The 14363-nt window shown below is 39.6% G+C and overlaps 1 protein-coding gene across 1 annotated transcript in view; it reads left to right on the top strand.

Moving 5' to 3' along the window:
• The window catches only part of FBN2 (fibrillin 2), a 178840-nt gene that overhangs the window by 108354 nt on the left and 56123 nt on the right, over window positions 1-14363 (top strand). The window contains exons 21-27 of the mRNA XM_055791573.1: window positions 1838-1975; window positions 3228-3278; window positions 3754-3879; window positions 6781-7008; window positions 9483-9608; window positions 11939-12067; window positions 14158-14283. Of these exons, the coding sequence (XP_055647548.1) occupies window positions 1838-1975; window positions 3228-3278; window positions 3754-3879; window positions 6781-7008; window positions 9483-9608; window positions 11939-12067; window positions 14158-14283 (924 nt within the window). The remainder of the gene's footprint in view (window positions 1-1837; window positions 1976-3227; window positions 3279-3753; window positions 3880-6780; window positions 7009-9482; window positions 9609-11938; window positions 12068-14157; window positions 14284-14363) is intronic.

Below are 14363 nucleotides of genomic sequence, written 5' to 3'. Positions count from 1 at the left end.
CAGAGGCAAGAGCACTGAGCTGGAGGGTACTGAGGGAACCGAGGGTGCTGGCAGAGGAGCTGGCCAAGCCACTCTCCATCATTTATCCACAGTCCTGGCTAGCTGGAGAGGTCCCAGAAGACTGGAGGTTAGCCAGTGTGATGCCCATCTACAAGAAGGGCAGGAAGGAGGATCCAGGGAACTACAGGCCTGTCAGTCTGACCCCAGTGCTGGGGAAGGTTATGGAGCAGGTCATCCTGAGTCTCATCACATGGCAATGCAGGACAATGGGGTGATCAGGCACAGCCAACATGGGCTTATGAAGGGCAGGTCCTGCTTGATTAACCTGATCTCCATCTACAACAAGATGACCCACCTAGTGCATGAGGGAGAGGCTGTGGATGTTGTCTACCTGGGCCTTAGTAAAGCCTTTGGCACGGTCTCCCACAGCATTCTCCTGGAGAAACTGGCTGCTCATGGCTTGGAAGGTTGTACTCTGTGCTGGGTTAAAAGCTGGCTGGGTGACCAAGCCTGAGGAGTGATAGTGAATGGGGTTACACTCAGCTGGCAGTTGGTCACAAGTGGTGTTCCCCAGGGCTCAGTACTGGGGCCAGTCCTGTTTAATATCTTTATGAACGATCTGGACAAGGGGATTGAGTACGTGCTCAGTAGGTCTGCAGATGACACAAAGGTGGGTGGGAGTGCTGATCTGCTTGAGGGTAGGAAGGCTCTGCAGAGTGACCTGCACGCTGGATTGATGGGCCAAGGCCAGTGGTATGAGGTTTAACAAGTACTGGGTCCCCAATAACCCCAGGCAGTGCTACAGGCTCGGGGAACAGTGGCTGGAAAGCTGCCTGGTGGGAAAGGACCTGGGGGTGCTGGCTGACAGCCAGCTGAACGTGAGCCAGCAGTGTGTCCAGATGGCCAAGAAGGCCAACAGCATCCTGGCTTGTACCAGAAACAGTGTAGCCAGCAGGACTGGGGAAGTGACTGTTGCCCTGTACTCAGCACTGGTGAAGCTGCACCTCAAATCCCGTGTTCAGTTTTGGGTCCTTTACATCAAGAGGAATATAGAATGCTGGAGCATGTCCAGAGAAGGGCAGCAATGCTGTTGAAGGGTCCGGAGAGCAAATCTTAGGTGGAGGGGCTGTGGGAACTGGAGTAGTTTAGTCTGGAGAAGAGGAGACTTGGGGGGAGAGATTGTAGGCAGGTTGTGGTAGGTCTCTTTTCCAGATCACAAGCGATAGGACAAGAGGAAACAGCCTCAAGTTGTACCAGGGGAGGTTTAGATTCAATATTAGGAAAAACAGCTTCCCTGAAAGGGTGGTCAAGCATTGGAACAGGCTGCCCAGGGAAGAGGTGGAATCACTGTCCCTGGAGGTATTTAAAAAACATGTAGATGTGGGTGCTTAGGGGCATGGTTTAGTGATGGACTTGGCAGTGTTAGGTTAACGGTTGGACTTGATCTCAAAGGTCGGTTCCAACCTAAATGATTCTATGATGATTCTATGACCCAGAGATCACAACCTCTGCTTTTGTTGTAATGTGTATTTTAGACTGATCAGTCACTAGATAAAGTAAATAAAGAAATCCACTGTAGTATCTGGAGGACCACTGCTAGCTGTCGGACCTGGACTATAAAATGCCGCAAGCAGTGTGCTGTTGCTCACTTTTAGTGACAGTGCTATTCCTTTCCACCACTTCTGAGCTAAAACGTGTACAAAATGACTCTGATAGAAAGTTTTCTTCTAAAAGAGAGCCTGCACTCCCTTGGCACGCTTTCTACTTGGTGGCATGAACATTGCATGCTGGCTGTTTTTGCTGTGACAGTTTCATGTTGTTTTCTATTCCACTGCAGATAGCCTGAAGGGGACTTGCTGGCTTAACGTCCAAGACAGTCGCTGTGAAGTCAACATCAATGGTGCTACACTGAAATCTGAGTGCTGTGCTACCTTAGGAGCAGCTTGGGGCAGCCCATGTGAGCGATGTGAATTGGGTATGCTGTCATATCCTGCATCTTTTGGGAGAAGAGAGGAAGTACCACTAGACAGATTCTCGTCATTTTCTATATAGAAAACAAACAAGCAGACAACGCAGAAAACTATGAAATGAAGTTGTCTTATTTAGTATCACGTGTAATCACCAACATCAGAGGTCATTCTAATAATGTTGGAAGCTACCAGGAAATAACGTGTATATAAATCTTTCAATAATTACATATTTCATCTCCACATGGAGTGTGCATTGAGATAGGGAAGTAAGGACTGCAATAATAAAGTGAAATACCTGTAAAAGTCTGGAAGGCTTTTTATGTTGCAGGCTGTTAACACTTTTTCCAGCCATTTTTTAACTCATAGCTTGTGTATAGTTATTGATTGCAGAATAGTACTACTATTAGATTACAGGGCTGAAGTTAGATTACAAGTCTAGAAGTTAGAAGCAGGAATACTAACTGTGTGCTCTAGTTTGTGGAAAACATGCTGTGCCACATTCTCCCCATAAAGTTGCAGCTGAACCAGTGTCAGGACATTTTAGCGATTCATTTTTAATTGGAACAATAATTGTCGGCACATGTATCCCATCTAACAAATATGGTGCAAAAATCATCCAAAATGGCTCTTAACTGTGCAGTGAAGCATCAAAGATACTACTTTGGACTCCATTAAGCAGCATGGTCACATTAGACTGGTAAAACTAATAAAAAACCTGTTCAATCTAGAAATCTAGAGAGTTAATTAGCTCAAACTGGGTCCATTTGGCTATTTAATTTGCTATTCTCTAACTAGTTAAATTTCAGCAAGCTTTCACGTCACGTCATCATGTTACATTTTCAATGCATATCCTAAACTAACGTCATTGCTCAGATCCTTTATTAAGCTGCAGTGGAAAAAAAAAAACTTTTAGTGATAACTGGCATCACTAGAGCTTTAAATCTTCAGGCAGCTCTACAGGAAATTTATCTTTCAGCTGCATCTGAGTGCAGAGATTGATATGTTTAGATGCTAAACATTCTGGTCTCTATTAAGGAAAGCACATGAGAAAGTAATTGTCTAAGATTTAATTTCCTCAACTATTCATATAATTAACATGTATGAGTCAGTACTTTTCTTGATTTGAGGCTAGAGCACTCACCACCTTACACAGTCAAATTATTAGAGAATTCCAAAGATACATTTATTTTTTAAACTATTTACTCCTATATTTCTGTCATTCTAAAGCAGTGACGTATCTTTCTGGCTTAATTCCAGACACAGCTTGCTCAAGAGGATTTGCAAGAGTGAAGGGTGTTACCTGTGAAGGTGAAGTTTCTTCTTACTCAAGATGTCACTTTTTTTCCTTTGAAAATGAAATTAAAGGGAATTTATTATGTTGTTGGTTTTATCAAGATAATAATATTGAGCTTAGATGAACACCTTCAAAAACAGTTACTGACTGTTGGGAAGGTTTTTTGTTATGCTATTGGAGAACTGCAAAATGATACAAAAAGAATGGAACTGTTCCTTCAAAATACATTTAATCCCTTTAGTTTTTCCTTTCTTTCAGCCATGTGCATCATCTTGTCTTAGAGACAAGAATGTGGCATCTTAGTGCCCTATGACTTGAGGATCTTGCAAGAGTCCCTTGAGATTGGCCACATGCTTTTTCAGAATAGTGTTCACACCCTAACGCAGTATGGATGAAAGCCTCTCTCTTTCATGTAGCTTAAATTCTCAGTAAAGCTGTAGCTGTCTCCTTACAGGTAGTATGTCAGTCAACTCTCCATTTCCCCAACAGATGTAAATGAATGTGATGTTTTCCCGGGGGTTTGTCCCAACGGGCGGTGTGTTAACAGCAGAGGCTCATTCCACTGCGAGTGCCCTGAAGGACTGACACTGGATGGAACAGGGCGAGTGTGTTTAGGTAAGAGTGCCCTCAACTGTTCCAGCTTTTTGGCTCTGTCAACACTTGTCCAAAATTATTCGCAAAGGCATGTGAAAGTACATTTCGTTTGTTTCTGAATTCAGTTTGTTAAGCATATGTTTTAGTTTATGCCTGCTTAGATACCAAGCACCTATGCCAGTTCAGGGAAGAGCTGTTAATTCCCTGGGGCAATGTGAATGCTTGTGCTAAGACTTGCTTTGCCCATAGTGCAATCAATAGGCTTTACTGGAGTGCTGCCCTTGCTCTGGCTCCCGTTCATGAGCACAGATGTCTGGCTCACTGGGAGCTAGGTGTTGAGCAGTCAGCTGGTCAGCCAGCAGCTTGTAATGGAGTGTGTGCAGTGCTCTTCTGTATTGCTGTCTGGGCATTTCATGAAACTCAGATGCTACCTTGTAGCATGAATATGCTGGTGCAAATTAGTCTCCCTGAGAGTGATCAAAACAAGTGTAGATAAAAATAAGACCTCATCTTTGTTGTACGGGTTGGTATCTTCTGCTGACAAAACATGATGTCCATGAAAAGACATTTATTTCTCTAGGAAAGACTTCAGATAGAAAACATACTGAGCCCCAGCGTAAGTGCAAGAAAACAGAAGTATCCTGTAGGAGGACTAATATCCATCTTTAGAAATCAATGGTCAGAGATGAAAAAAAGATGAAGTCAGAATACTGGGTGTTTAGAATAGTTTCTGGAATCCATATTAATTTTTCTTATGAGTTCTAAGGACTGTAAAAATACGATTACTGACAGCATTGATTTCTTTTAAGAAAACACTGCAGCAGAAGGAAAATATTGTCAGCCCTTGCTTCAGATTTTTGCACTCTAAACCTTTATTTTTTTTTATTTCAACAGTGTTTGCTTTCCTCAAGCAGATTGAAATTTAAGCAAACACTTTTGCTTTAATTGCATTATGCCTTACCAATAGCTGTTACAAACAGTTACCAGGCTATGGGGTTTTTAGATGAGTGTAATTCTAGAAATATTTTTTAAAATAAGCAGAATTTTGAAATTAAGCACATGTATATAATCAGTATCAAAGTCTCAGAAAAAAAAAGGAACAATTCACAACTAGGTCTGCTGGGACACACATATCCATTATGATTATGTGTATCTTATGCAGTTTTGCATGTTACGTTTTACTTGGTATTCCGCCATCCCCCAACCCCCACAAACAGTAAGTCTGTCACCACTCACTGGCATCTGTAGCCATCAGCCCTGTATTACTTCTCAATGACAAATTTGATGTGGACAGGTGTGAATTTAAATGTGGTTGATAGGTATAATGAAAAGTTGGAACAAAAAAGCCATTTTCAAGCAAGACACAGGATTCCTTTACTCTCAAAACCATGTTGCCTTTTCTTATTTTAATGAGAAAACGACCTTTTCTATTACAAGATACTTGTCTTCTCCTATGCTATACAAGCACTTTGCACTATGTAATGTATTTCTGAAATACATTAAATGTATTTCTGAAAGCCACTACAGTTATTTTAGTGCACACAAATACTTTTTAGCAGTATGTTTGCTGAACTTCTGGAAATGAAAATAAATATTATCTTGATGTGGAATAGTTTACAGGAAACCATGAGTATTCTTTGAACGATTTCCATTTCTTATACTTGCTTCTAAACTGTTTAACTTCAGATGTGCATAGGGAAATTTATAAGTCTGCACAACTTCGGAGGGCTTGTATGGAAAACAGTTCATCAACTCATCTGGGTTATTTTTAGATTTTGCATCTTCTCCAAAGCTTTTTGTGCTAAGCATTTAAGCGTTCTGTTAAGTTTGTTAAAGCCTAACTTCCAGTCCAGTATATCATGTGAAACATGATGTGTCCTTGTGACCTTCCTTACACAATAAAAATAACTCTATTTTCCTGGAGAACATTAAGCTACCAATAAATTTTTCTGTGGAGTATCATGGACATCTTATCTTGTACTGCCATAGTTTTTACTGTCCATTTGCTATTATTGGTATTATTTGCCAGATTTTTGGAATTTGGGAATAGAAATGCTCCTATGTTGTAGAAATTAGCATGAAGAGGCTTAAAATCCTAAATTTTATACAATTTTGTGTTTTAATTAATACTAATTTTTTAATAAAAAATTTAAACTTTTTCATTAGTGAAATGCAAATACGTGAAAAGTGTCAAATATACTGATGCTTTCAAATGTTTTTTTGTTGTTATTTTTTACTGTATGTGAGATAAAGCAAAGCTGATTTCTTACATGTACAGACCAGTGTGTGGTACTTCTGCCAGTTGGCTACACAAGTACAGATTTTGCCTGCATACTTGGTTGATCTATATTTTGGATGACCTGGTTTTTTGCAAATGGGACCCTTGAGTATAATAATTATTTTTTCTGGTAACCATATTGTTTTCTCCTGTTAACTGGTGTTAAAGTAAGCCTAATGTTGGCTAGCAAGAATTTTTTTCTATATTCCTTGTATTATTAAACTAATTTAATAATATAAACATAGATGGGTTTTGTTGGGGTTTTTTTGCCATGAATGCAGGTCAATTTGTAAATGAGAATAGTGGATGCAGTAAGGAAATGCATGTGTCTGTCCTATCAAATACACATAGAAACCTAAAAAGCAGTGTTATGTCAGAGTTGTCGCGTATTTTGATATTGGAAGACAACAAAAGAAATGCTTCTGCTTTTATGTGGTACAACAGAGATCCAGAAACTTAAGTATAATGCAATATTAGCAACTTCAAATGGTTAAGCATTGTGCACAAGTGTAGAGTCTTGAGGAGAAATCAGTCTTCCAGAAACTGAGCGTCACCCATACTCGTGCCTTAGAAATAGGTGCTTCTGAAAAACAGAAAACTTTAGCAGAGGGTAAAATGCCTATTTGTTTTTGTAAAATGAGCAGATATTCGCATGGAGCAATGCTACCTGAAATGGGATGAAGATGAGTGCATTCAGTCTGTGCCTGGCAAGTTCCGTATGGATGCCTGCTGCTGTGCTGTGGGTGCTGCCTGGGGCTCCGACTGCGAGGAGTGTCCCAAGCCTGGCACGAAGGAATATGAGGCTCTGTGCCCCAGAGGTCCTGGGTTTTCCAACAGGGGAGATATTCTAACTGGCAGGCCTTTTTATAAAGGTAAGGGCTCATTCTTGGATTTAAAAGTTAATTATAGGTGCATCTGGGTGAACGTTCTAAAACAATGCCAGGATTTGTGTCTGTGTTTGTTACATGCTTGAGATGAGAGAAGTTACAAAGATGTTTTTCTGAAAGAGCTGACCTTCCAGGTGGGAAGATTTGTTTGCATGGTGCTCAAGATTGTTGTGGGGACCTAGAAGGAAAATGTGCAAAGTCTGAATTTGCTAAGGAGAAAAAAGAAATGGCTATGACAGGACTGAAGGAAAGGGAGCTCTAAATGGTGAGAATAACAGAAAAGGAGCACCTTTTTTAAAGGTAGTGCTTTGCAAAGAGTGAACTGAGAGTCAGGTGAATTTCCATAAGGTCAGGAAGTTAAGATGTAAAGGTAAAATATACTAAAATTTGACCAGGGTTCTCAGAAAGAGAGACTGAAGAAGAATGCATTCTTTCTATTGTTTGCAGAATTAATAAGTGATTAAAAGGGAAGGGTGTCTCTTGCATTAAAATTACGAGGGCAATGATAATGAGAAGTTGCAGTGATAAGGAAGTAAATAAAAGCCTTTTGTGCAATTTTTACTAGCTTCACCTCCTGTAGAGGAATAAAAAAACCCAAAGAAACCAAAACAAACCACCATCAACTAACTGAGGATGCTGGGAAATGTTAAGAAACCAGATCTAAAATACTTTAAGTGACTGGTATATCAGAAGAAAACCTAAATTTCTGTGTGCAGAAGCTGAGGTGGTCCAGAAATATTTTTTTATTTTAATGATTTTTAAATTACATATTCTGAAGCATTTGTCTTGAAATATATTGAGTAGCTTGAGAAAACTTTAATGGATTGGACCTCTGCTTCACCATAAACAAGTTCTGATTTTTAGGAATTACTATTCTCAGGCAAAGCTCTCAATGTTCGGTGATGATTTACCAAAAAAAATAGGAATTCAATTATAATAATACAATTGTTTAATTTTATTTATATTTATTAAATTAGGAGTAATAAAATCTTAGTTATTTAGTAATAATATAACCTTGTCCACCCCAAGATTTTTGTAAGGTTTTGCTTCTTGTTTCGTCTTTTGTATTTGGACCACACTTTTCTTCCATTCACACTAATACATAGGAGATGGAAGTTTGTTTCATCAAAGATGAATCTTGGATAAGGACATTCATCCAGTAAATCATAGAGTGTAAGAAAATCTCATTCAGGTTGGTAAATGCTAGGGGTAGGGGTGCATATGGAGAGACTGACACATGAAAAACCTTTATTGGTCCTGGGCAAGATTAACAGCCTGTGTTACGCTGCTTGCTGTCTAGCAAAACACATTAGAAGAGAGGAAACGTTTCATTAGATACTCAGCAAAAAGAGAATTACCCTTTTCTAAAATGAGCTCCAGACATCACTCTGTCAATCTCAATTAAAACAAGCAAACAAACAAACAGGCAACCAGGTAATAGTTACATCTTTTACAGGCTGGCTCAGGAATACCATAAATATTCATACTGTTAGAAAGCAAAACAGAGCACAATACACATATTGGCATCATGGACTAAAGAGTCTGAATTTGGGAAATTCCACTGAATTTGGTTGATTGCTGATTAACATAACTTACAATTACTGGTTTGGGTATGGAGAAGCAAAGAAAGCATAAACAATTCAACAGATAGGGAGACATCTTTTCTCCCCTGCCCCAGGCTCAGCTTCAGCACAGCACCTTTCCTCCACCCTTCCCAGTGTCCAGCTTCCCTAGTTCATGGATGAGGCAGCTGGCAGCAATGGTTTCTCTGTCACCCCTTGTTGCTTAGTCTTTCATTGCTCCTTGCTTGTTACTAATTTCCTGTGCCCTGGAATGGGCTTCTCCATGGGACAGATTCCTTCAGAGATGTTCCTGCTCCAGCATGGGTTGTCCACAGCCCACGTTCCATCAAGGTGCCCCAGCCCCAGTGCAGGTCACTCGTACTGTAGTCCCTGGATGGTGACCGTGCCCCAGCATGGATTACCCACAGGTCATGGTCCTTTAGGGATCTGTCTACCCCAGCAGGAGTGTCTCAGCCCCAGCATGCATCCTCCATGGGCTGCTGTCCCTCAGGATGTTCCTGCCCCTGCTTGGGTCCACAGTCCCTCAGCCATGTCCCCATCCTGGCGTGGGTCTTCCACAGGCTGCAGGCCCTCAGGGGTGTCCCTGCCCTGACATAGATCTTCCAGGGGTGGCTGGCCCTCAAGGGTTCCTTCTTGAACATGGAGCTCTGACTTCCAAGAGTGCATCTCTAGTCATGTCTCCAACAACGTCCCCTCCTGCTTGCCTCCTCGATTTCATTTTTCCATTCTCCTAACCTGTGCAGGAAGCTGTCTCTCCAGTCCCCTGCAACCCAAACCCTGCCTTTTATGCCCAATTACAACCAGTAAGGAGGAACAGGAAATTCATGTTAATTATATACTTATGCTTATGAATGCTCTTTTGTTTTTATTTCATAGATATCAATGAATGTAAAGTGTTCCCTGGTATGTGCATGAATGGTAAATGCAGAAACACAGTTGGAAGTTTCAAATGTAGGTGTAACAATGGGTTTACTTTAGATATGGAGGAAAGAAACTGTACAGGTAAGTCTTGCTTTTTCACCAGTTTTTCCTAGAATCATGGAATAGTCCAGGTGGAAAGGGAGCTCAAAAGGTCATCTGCTCTAACCTTTTGTGGGAAAGGAAGCCTTGATAAGATTGTCTAGCACCCTGTCCATCTTGAAAGCGTCCAGTGATGGGGACTCTACCACGTCCCTGAGGCATTTTAAAGTAACTTGCACTTGTTGCTTACCTTGGTGATCTGGAAACTTACTGTCATTCATTTCCTCTAGTTTCTGAGCTTAATCTTTGGACAGAATGGCTTCTTCTTCTCTTTCGAAAAGTTATTATTTAATAAATGTAACACTCTTCTTGCACATGTACATTAGGATTTTTTTAAATTGGTGTTAAAGATGTTCAGATTATGTTCTATCAATACAACCTGAAACATCAATTGAAGACAAGTTCAATGTTTTAACCAACAGATTAGCTTATTTTACATTCCTTACTCTCTGGTCATTGCATTACCAAATTAACTTAGACACTACACTGCAAAGTAATTTTCAGTTAGATGGCCAAGCACACAAAGAAGCACCTCTGCAATTCTGACATCAGTGCAATGTTAACTCAAGAAGAAACCTGCACTTAGTTTAGACGTTTAATATTTTGTTATTTACTTCCTGGAAAAACTGAAACAGAAGATAAACTTGATAGTTTTCTGGTTATGGGAACCTGGATGCCTGCATTGTGGGTGGCTTTGTGCTGAAAATGAAGGAGGTTTTGTTATACCACAGAGGCGTCTATGAGTGAGTCTGAGTAATAGGAAGTGTGGGTGGTAAGGCACGTTAACTGAAGTTGGTCTGGATGTTAATGTTGCCCTAACTGGTAATTTCCTTGTTTTTATAGTGATTGCATTGATGAGAAATGCATTTAAAAAACTTTATTTCTAAACTAACAAGAATAGGTCAGAAAACTTCTCTCTGCAAAAGATTCTTTTGGTTCTATTTTTTTATTGAAAGTTTGTTCTGATGAAAATGTTCCACTGAGCAGCTGTAGAGCACTAAGTTTTATTAAGTGGAAGATTTTTTTTTGTTCTAAATCAGCAACAAAATATTTTATAAAGCATGGCGGGGACCAGTTACCCTGTAAGATCCAAGGCCCACTCTCCACACAACTGCGTGTGAGGATGCAACTATTACCACCCAGCAGAAAACTGGCCATAGGGGCTGACACAGAGGCGGAAGAGCCTCTTGCATGTGGTGAAAAAAGAACTGTTTTAAATCTTTAGTAGTTTCTTTAGTTAAGCCTGTATTTACCACTTACACAAATGAGTCTACGGCTCACCTCACCAACTTACTGCAAACGTGTTGATGCTTTTCTCTGATTCCTTGCTCCTTTGACTTCTTGGATGACAGAATCAATCCTATGCCCTATCCTGGACAAATGTCTTCATTGGTTCAAATATTCTGTTACTTTTATTGCCTGTAAAGACTTCATGTTTTTTTAATATGTAAAAATTAACGATACAGTAGTGAATGAAGAAAGTAGATGGTATAATGGAGAACATGAAACACTGAACCCTAGTTCACCCCAAAAACCACTGGATGGGCAGTAGAGTAATGAAGAGAGAAGTCTGGAAAGATGTAAGGAGTTAGTAAATAATAGGCTATCCAGTTCTTCTTTCCAGCCTTCTCCTTCAACACTGACCTGTTTCACTGGATCATATTCATATTACAAATTCCTCTTTAGTTTCCTGCCTTACTACCAGCGTGTCTTACAAAGAGCTCTTCCTTCTTCTTTTACCTTCTACAAACCTGCTATAGATTTCAAAGTAAGTTTCATTCAAACTTAACTAATAAGATAACCAGTGAACTGTAAAACTAGCTTTCAAAGGAGCTACTTTAATTCTTAATTGAAGGAGTACATGTAAGCTTATAATGCTTTACTGGATAAATGTCTTCATAATAAGCAATTTAATATTAATGGCCCTGTAGTCACAGAGTCAGTTGGTACCTCTGTAATAATAACAACTCAGAATTTGTTACAGTTAGTAATTTCCTTAGAAATCTAACTTTAAATTACACTTAGTGGAAGCCTACTTGTTACATAGTTTATAGTTGAGAGCTCTGAAGGCATTGCATCATAAATCTTTCACACACTGTTTCACCTAATCAGATATTCCTTTAAATATTAATTTCTTTTTTCTCTGTTGATATGTATACTATATATTTTTTTCTGTAGAGTTAATTTATAATTTTATAATTATTTATAAATTTATAATTATAATTTATAATGACCAAGTGTTCACTTCAGTGAAAAGCCAGATAAACTTAAACTCTATTTGATTTTTCTACCTCTCCATTACTATAAAATAGACATTGATGAGTGCCGGATCTCCCCAGACTTATGTGGAAGTGGTACTTGCGTCAACACTCCTGGAAGCTTTGAGTGTGAGTGCTTTGATGGTTACGAAAGTGGATTTATGATGATGAAGAACTGTATGGGTAAGTGTTGCCAGGATGACCTGGAGTCTGTCCATTTACTGTATAAAGCCTGACTATATGCTCTACTATACCAGCTCTGCTCCACTGAAGACTTCATATGCGTAGTTATGGTGACTTCTTGCACAAATGAGACAGATATACAATTTATAGGACAGGTAACTGAACTATGCATATAGCTTTACTTGTTCATTTTCCTAATTATTTACACATTTCTGTATAGATATTTTCCAATGGCAGCAACTATTAATTCATGTAGTTTAAAAATGGGTAATGAGGTATCCAAACATTTGGTAAAGTTAGGAATGGAAGGCTGGAGTTTCAAAAGTAGTACGATTCACTTTTCTGTGATTTTTCTAGGATTCAAGAAGTTCTGAGACCATTTCCTGAAAAATCACATCTCTTTAATCTGGCTAAGAATAGATATGGAGACATCAAAAGTTACTAGCCACCTTAAAAAATCTTGAGTTAGTATTGTGGAATACTTCATGAAATATATAATGAAAATTAAAAGTCAGAGATTTTCATCTTGATGAGGCTGAATGGGTCCTTCTTCTTGCCCTTCTTGAAGATTGGTTTGACATTTCCTATCCTCCCACCCTGTAGGTCCTTCCCTGATTTCCATGATCTTTCAAAGTTGGTTAGGAATGGCTTTGAAACTACATTGGCCAGCTTCCTCTCAGCACTCATGGGTCTTTTTCATGGCCTTTGTCAGCAATTCCTTTCCCCCATTCCCACCCACCCACCCCTTTCTTTTTTTTCTGCTGCTGTTATACCCTTCACATCCCTTTGCCAGGATCAACTCCTGGTGGTTTTGGCTTTTGTAACCCCCTCCCTGCAGCCAGTGCCTCTGTATTTCTCCTGCATCACCTGTCCCTGCTTTTGCCTATTTTATACTTCCTTTTTGTGTTTGAGTTTTGTCAGGAGCTTTTGTGCTTGTAATTGAACTCAAATAAGTGGTGCTATGCCTCTGTGTGCCAGGAGGCCTTGCAAGATTCCTGTCATCTTTACTGAATTTCCTGCAGGTTGTGATGATTTTAGACTCCCAAAGTCAGCAAAAATATCTTCTAAATCACAGGTGAACATAATAAGCCAAATTGTAGAAGCTGAATAGACTCCATGAGAGACAGAGTACAAATGCAGAGAATCAGTACTGTATGGTGGAGATACTTATCCATAAGCCAGAGCCAGGGAAGCAAAATGTCACATAAATAAGCAGAGAGTGTGGAGCTAAGAAGAGAAATGACTTCCTGAGGGCCTTTGCAGGAACTAAGAAAGGAAGGGCATAATGTTAATTTTGAAACTTCAGTGACTGTCCAAGCAAAAAGAGATGTTGGATTCTATCAGGCAATTTCTCCCCTCATTTGAAAAACTTTCACAACTGCATGGTATCTTGGCTAAATTCTCGGGCTAATGAAAAATAAAAGGAGTCTGCCTAGCTGAAGAGAAGTCTGTAGTTCCAAGGATAGGTAGCCATAATGGCTCCTTGGAGTCCAAAAGTGTGAGTACATCCTGCAGTCCTGAATATCTTTTGGCCATATTTCTTTTCATACACATCTACAGTATTAGCTGGTTTTATCAAGTCCGTGAGTCAAATACTGTTTGCCGTTGCAAGCTGTAGCAAGCATATTTCTCAGCCACACAACACACACAGGAGTCATCAAACCGAATAGCTATTTAGTTAAAAGTTTACACACACATCCCTGTTAATGGCATCCACAGACAACAATTTCAATGCCAATGCATACATAAATGTGTGTCTGGTTGCATTAAGAAGCACTTTTCTGAAAATGTTATCACATTAATACATTGTTCTGAATGGCAACCATCCAAGCAGTTGCTGTCTTTTGTGTGCTGTGTCTGCTAGAATACTTAATTTTGAATGATGAATTTCTGGTTTTCTTAAGGGGAAAAATACCCATTTTTAGAGTTAATAATGTATAGTATGCGGAAAGGAGCAGCAATGCTTCGATGAAACAAGCCTTTTACTCCTGTCCTCCAGATTTTGTCACTTACAGATACTCAGAATTGCTTTTTTCTTTGTTGCTCCTTAGTAATGATTTTATGTTTTATTTATTATGGTTTCTTCACAGATATTGATGAATGTGAGCGCAACCCTCTGCTGTGTAGAGGTGGCACATGTGTGAACACCGTGGGGAGTTTTCAGTGTGATTGTCCTTTGGGACATGACCTGTCACCATCACGTGAGGAATGCATAGGTGAGTTTCAACTCAGAATAGTAGTCTTCAGCTTTCTAAGAACAGTGGTCATCTGTGCTACAAAAAATTCTTATCTCTGG

The sequence above is a fragment of the Falco peregrinus genome, chromosome Z (assembly GCF_023634155.1).
Source record: "Falco peregrinus isolate bFalPer1 chromosome Z, bFalPer1.pri, whole genome shotgun sequence".
NCBI classification, from domain to species: Eukaryota; Metazoa; Chordata; class Aves; order Falconiformes; family Falconidae; genus Falco; species Falco peregrinus.
Note: the sequence above shows the minus strand (reverse complement) of the source record. Positions and strands in the feature narration are given on the sequence as shown.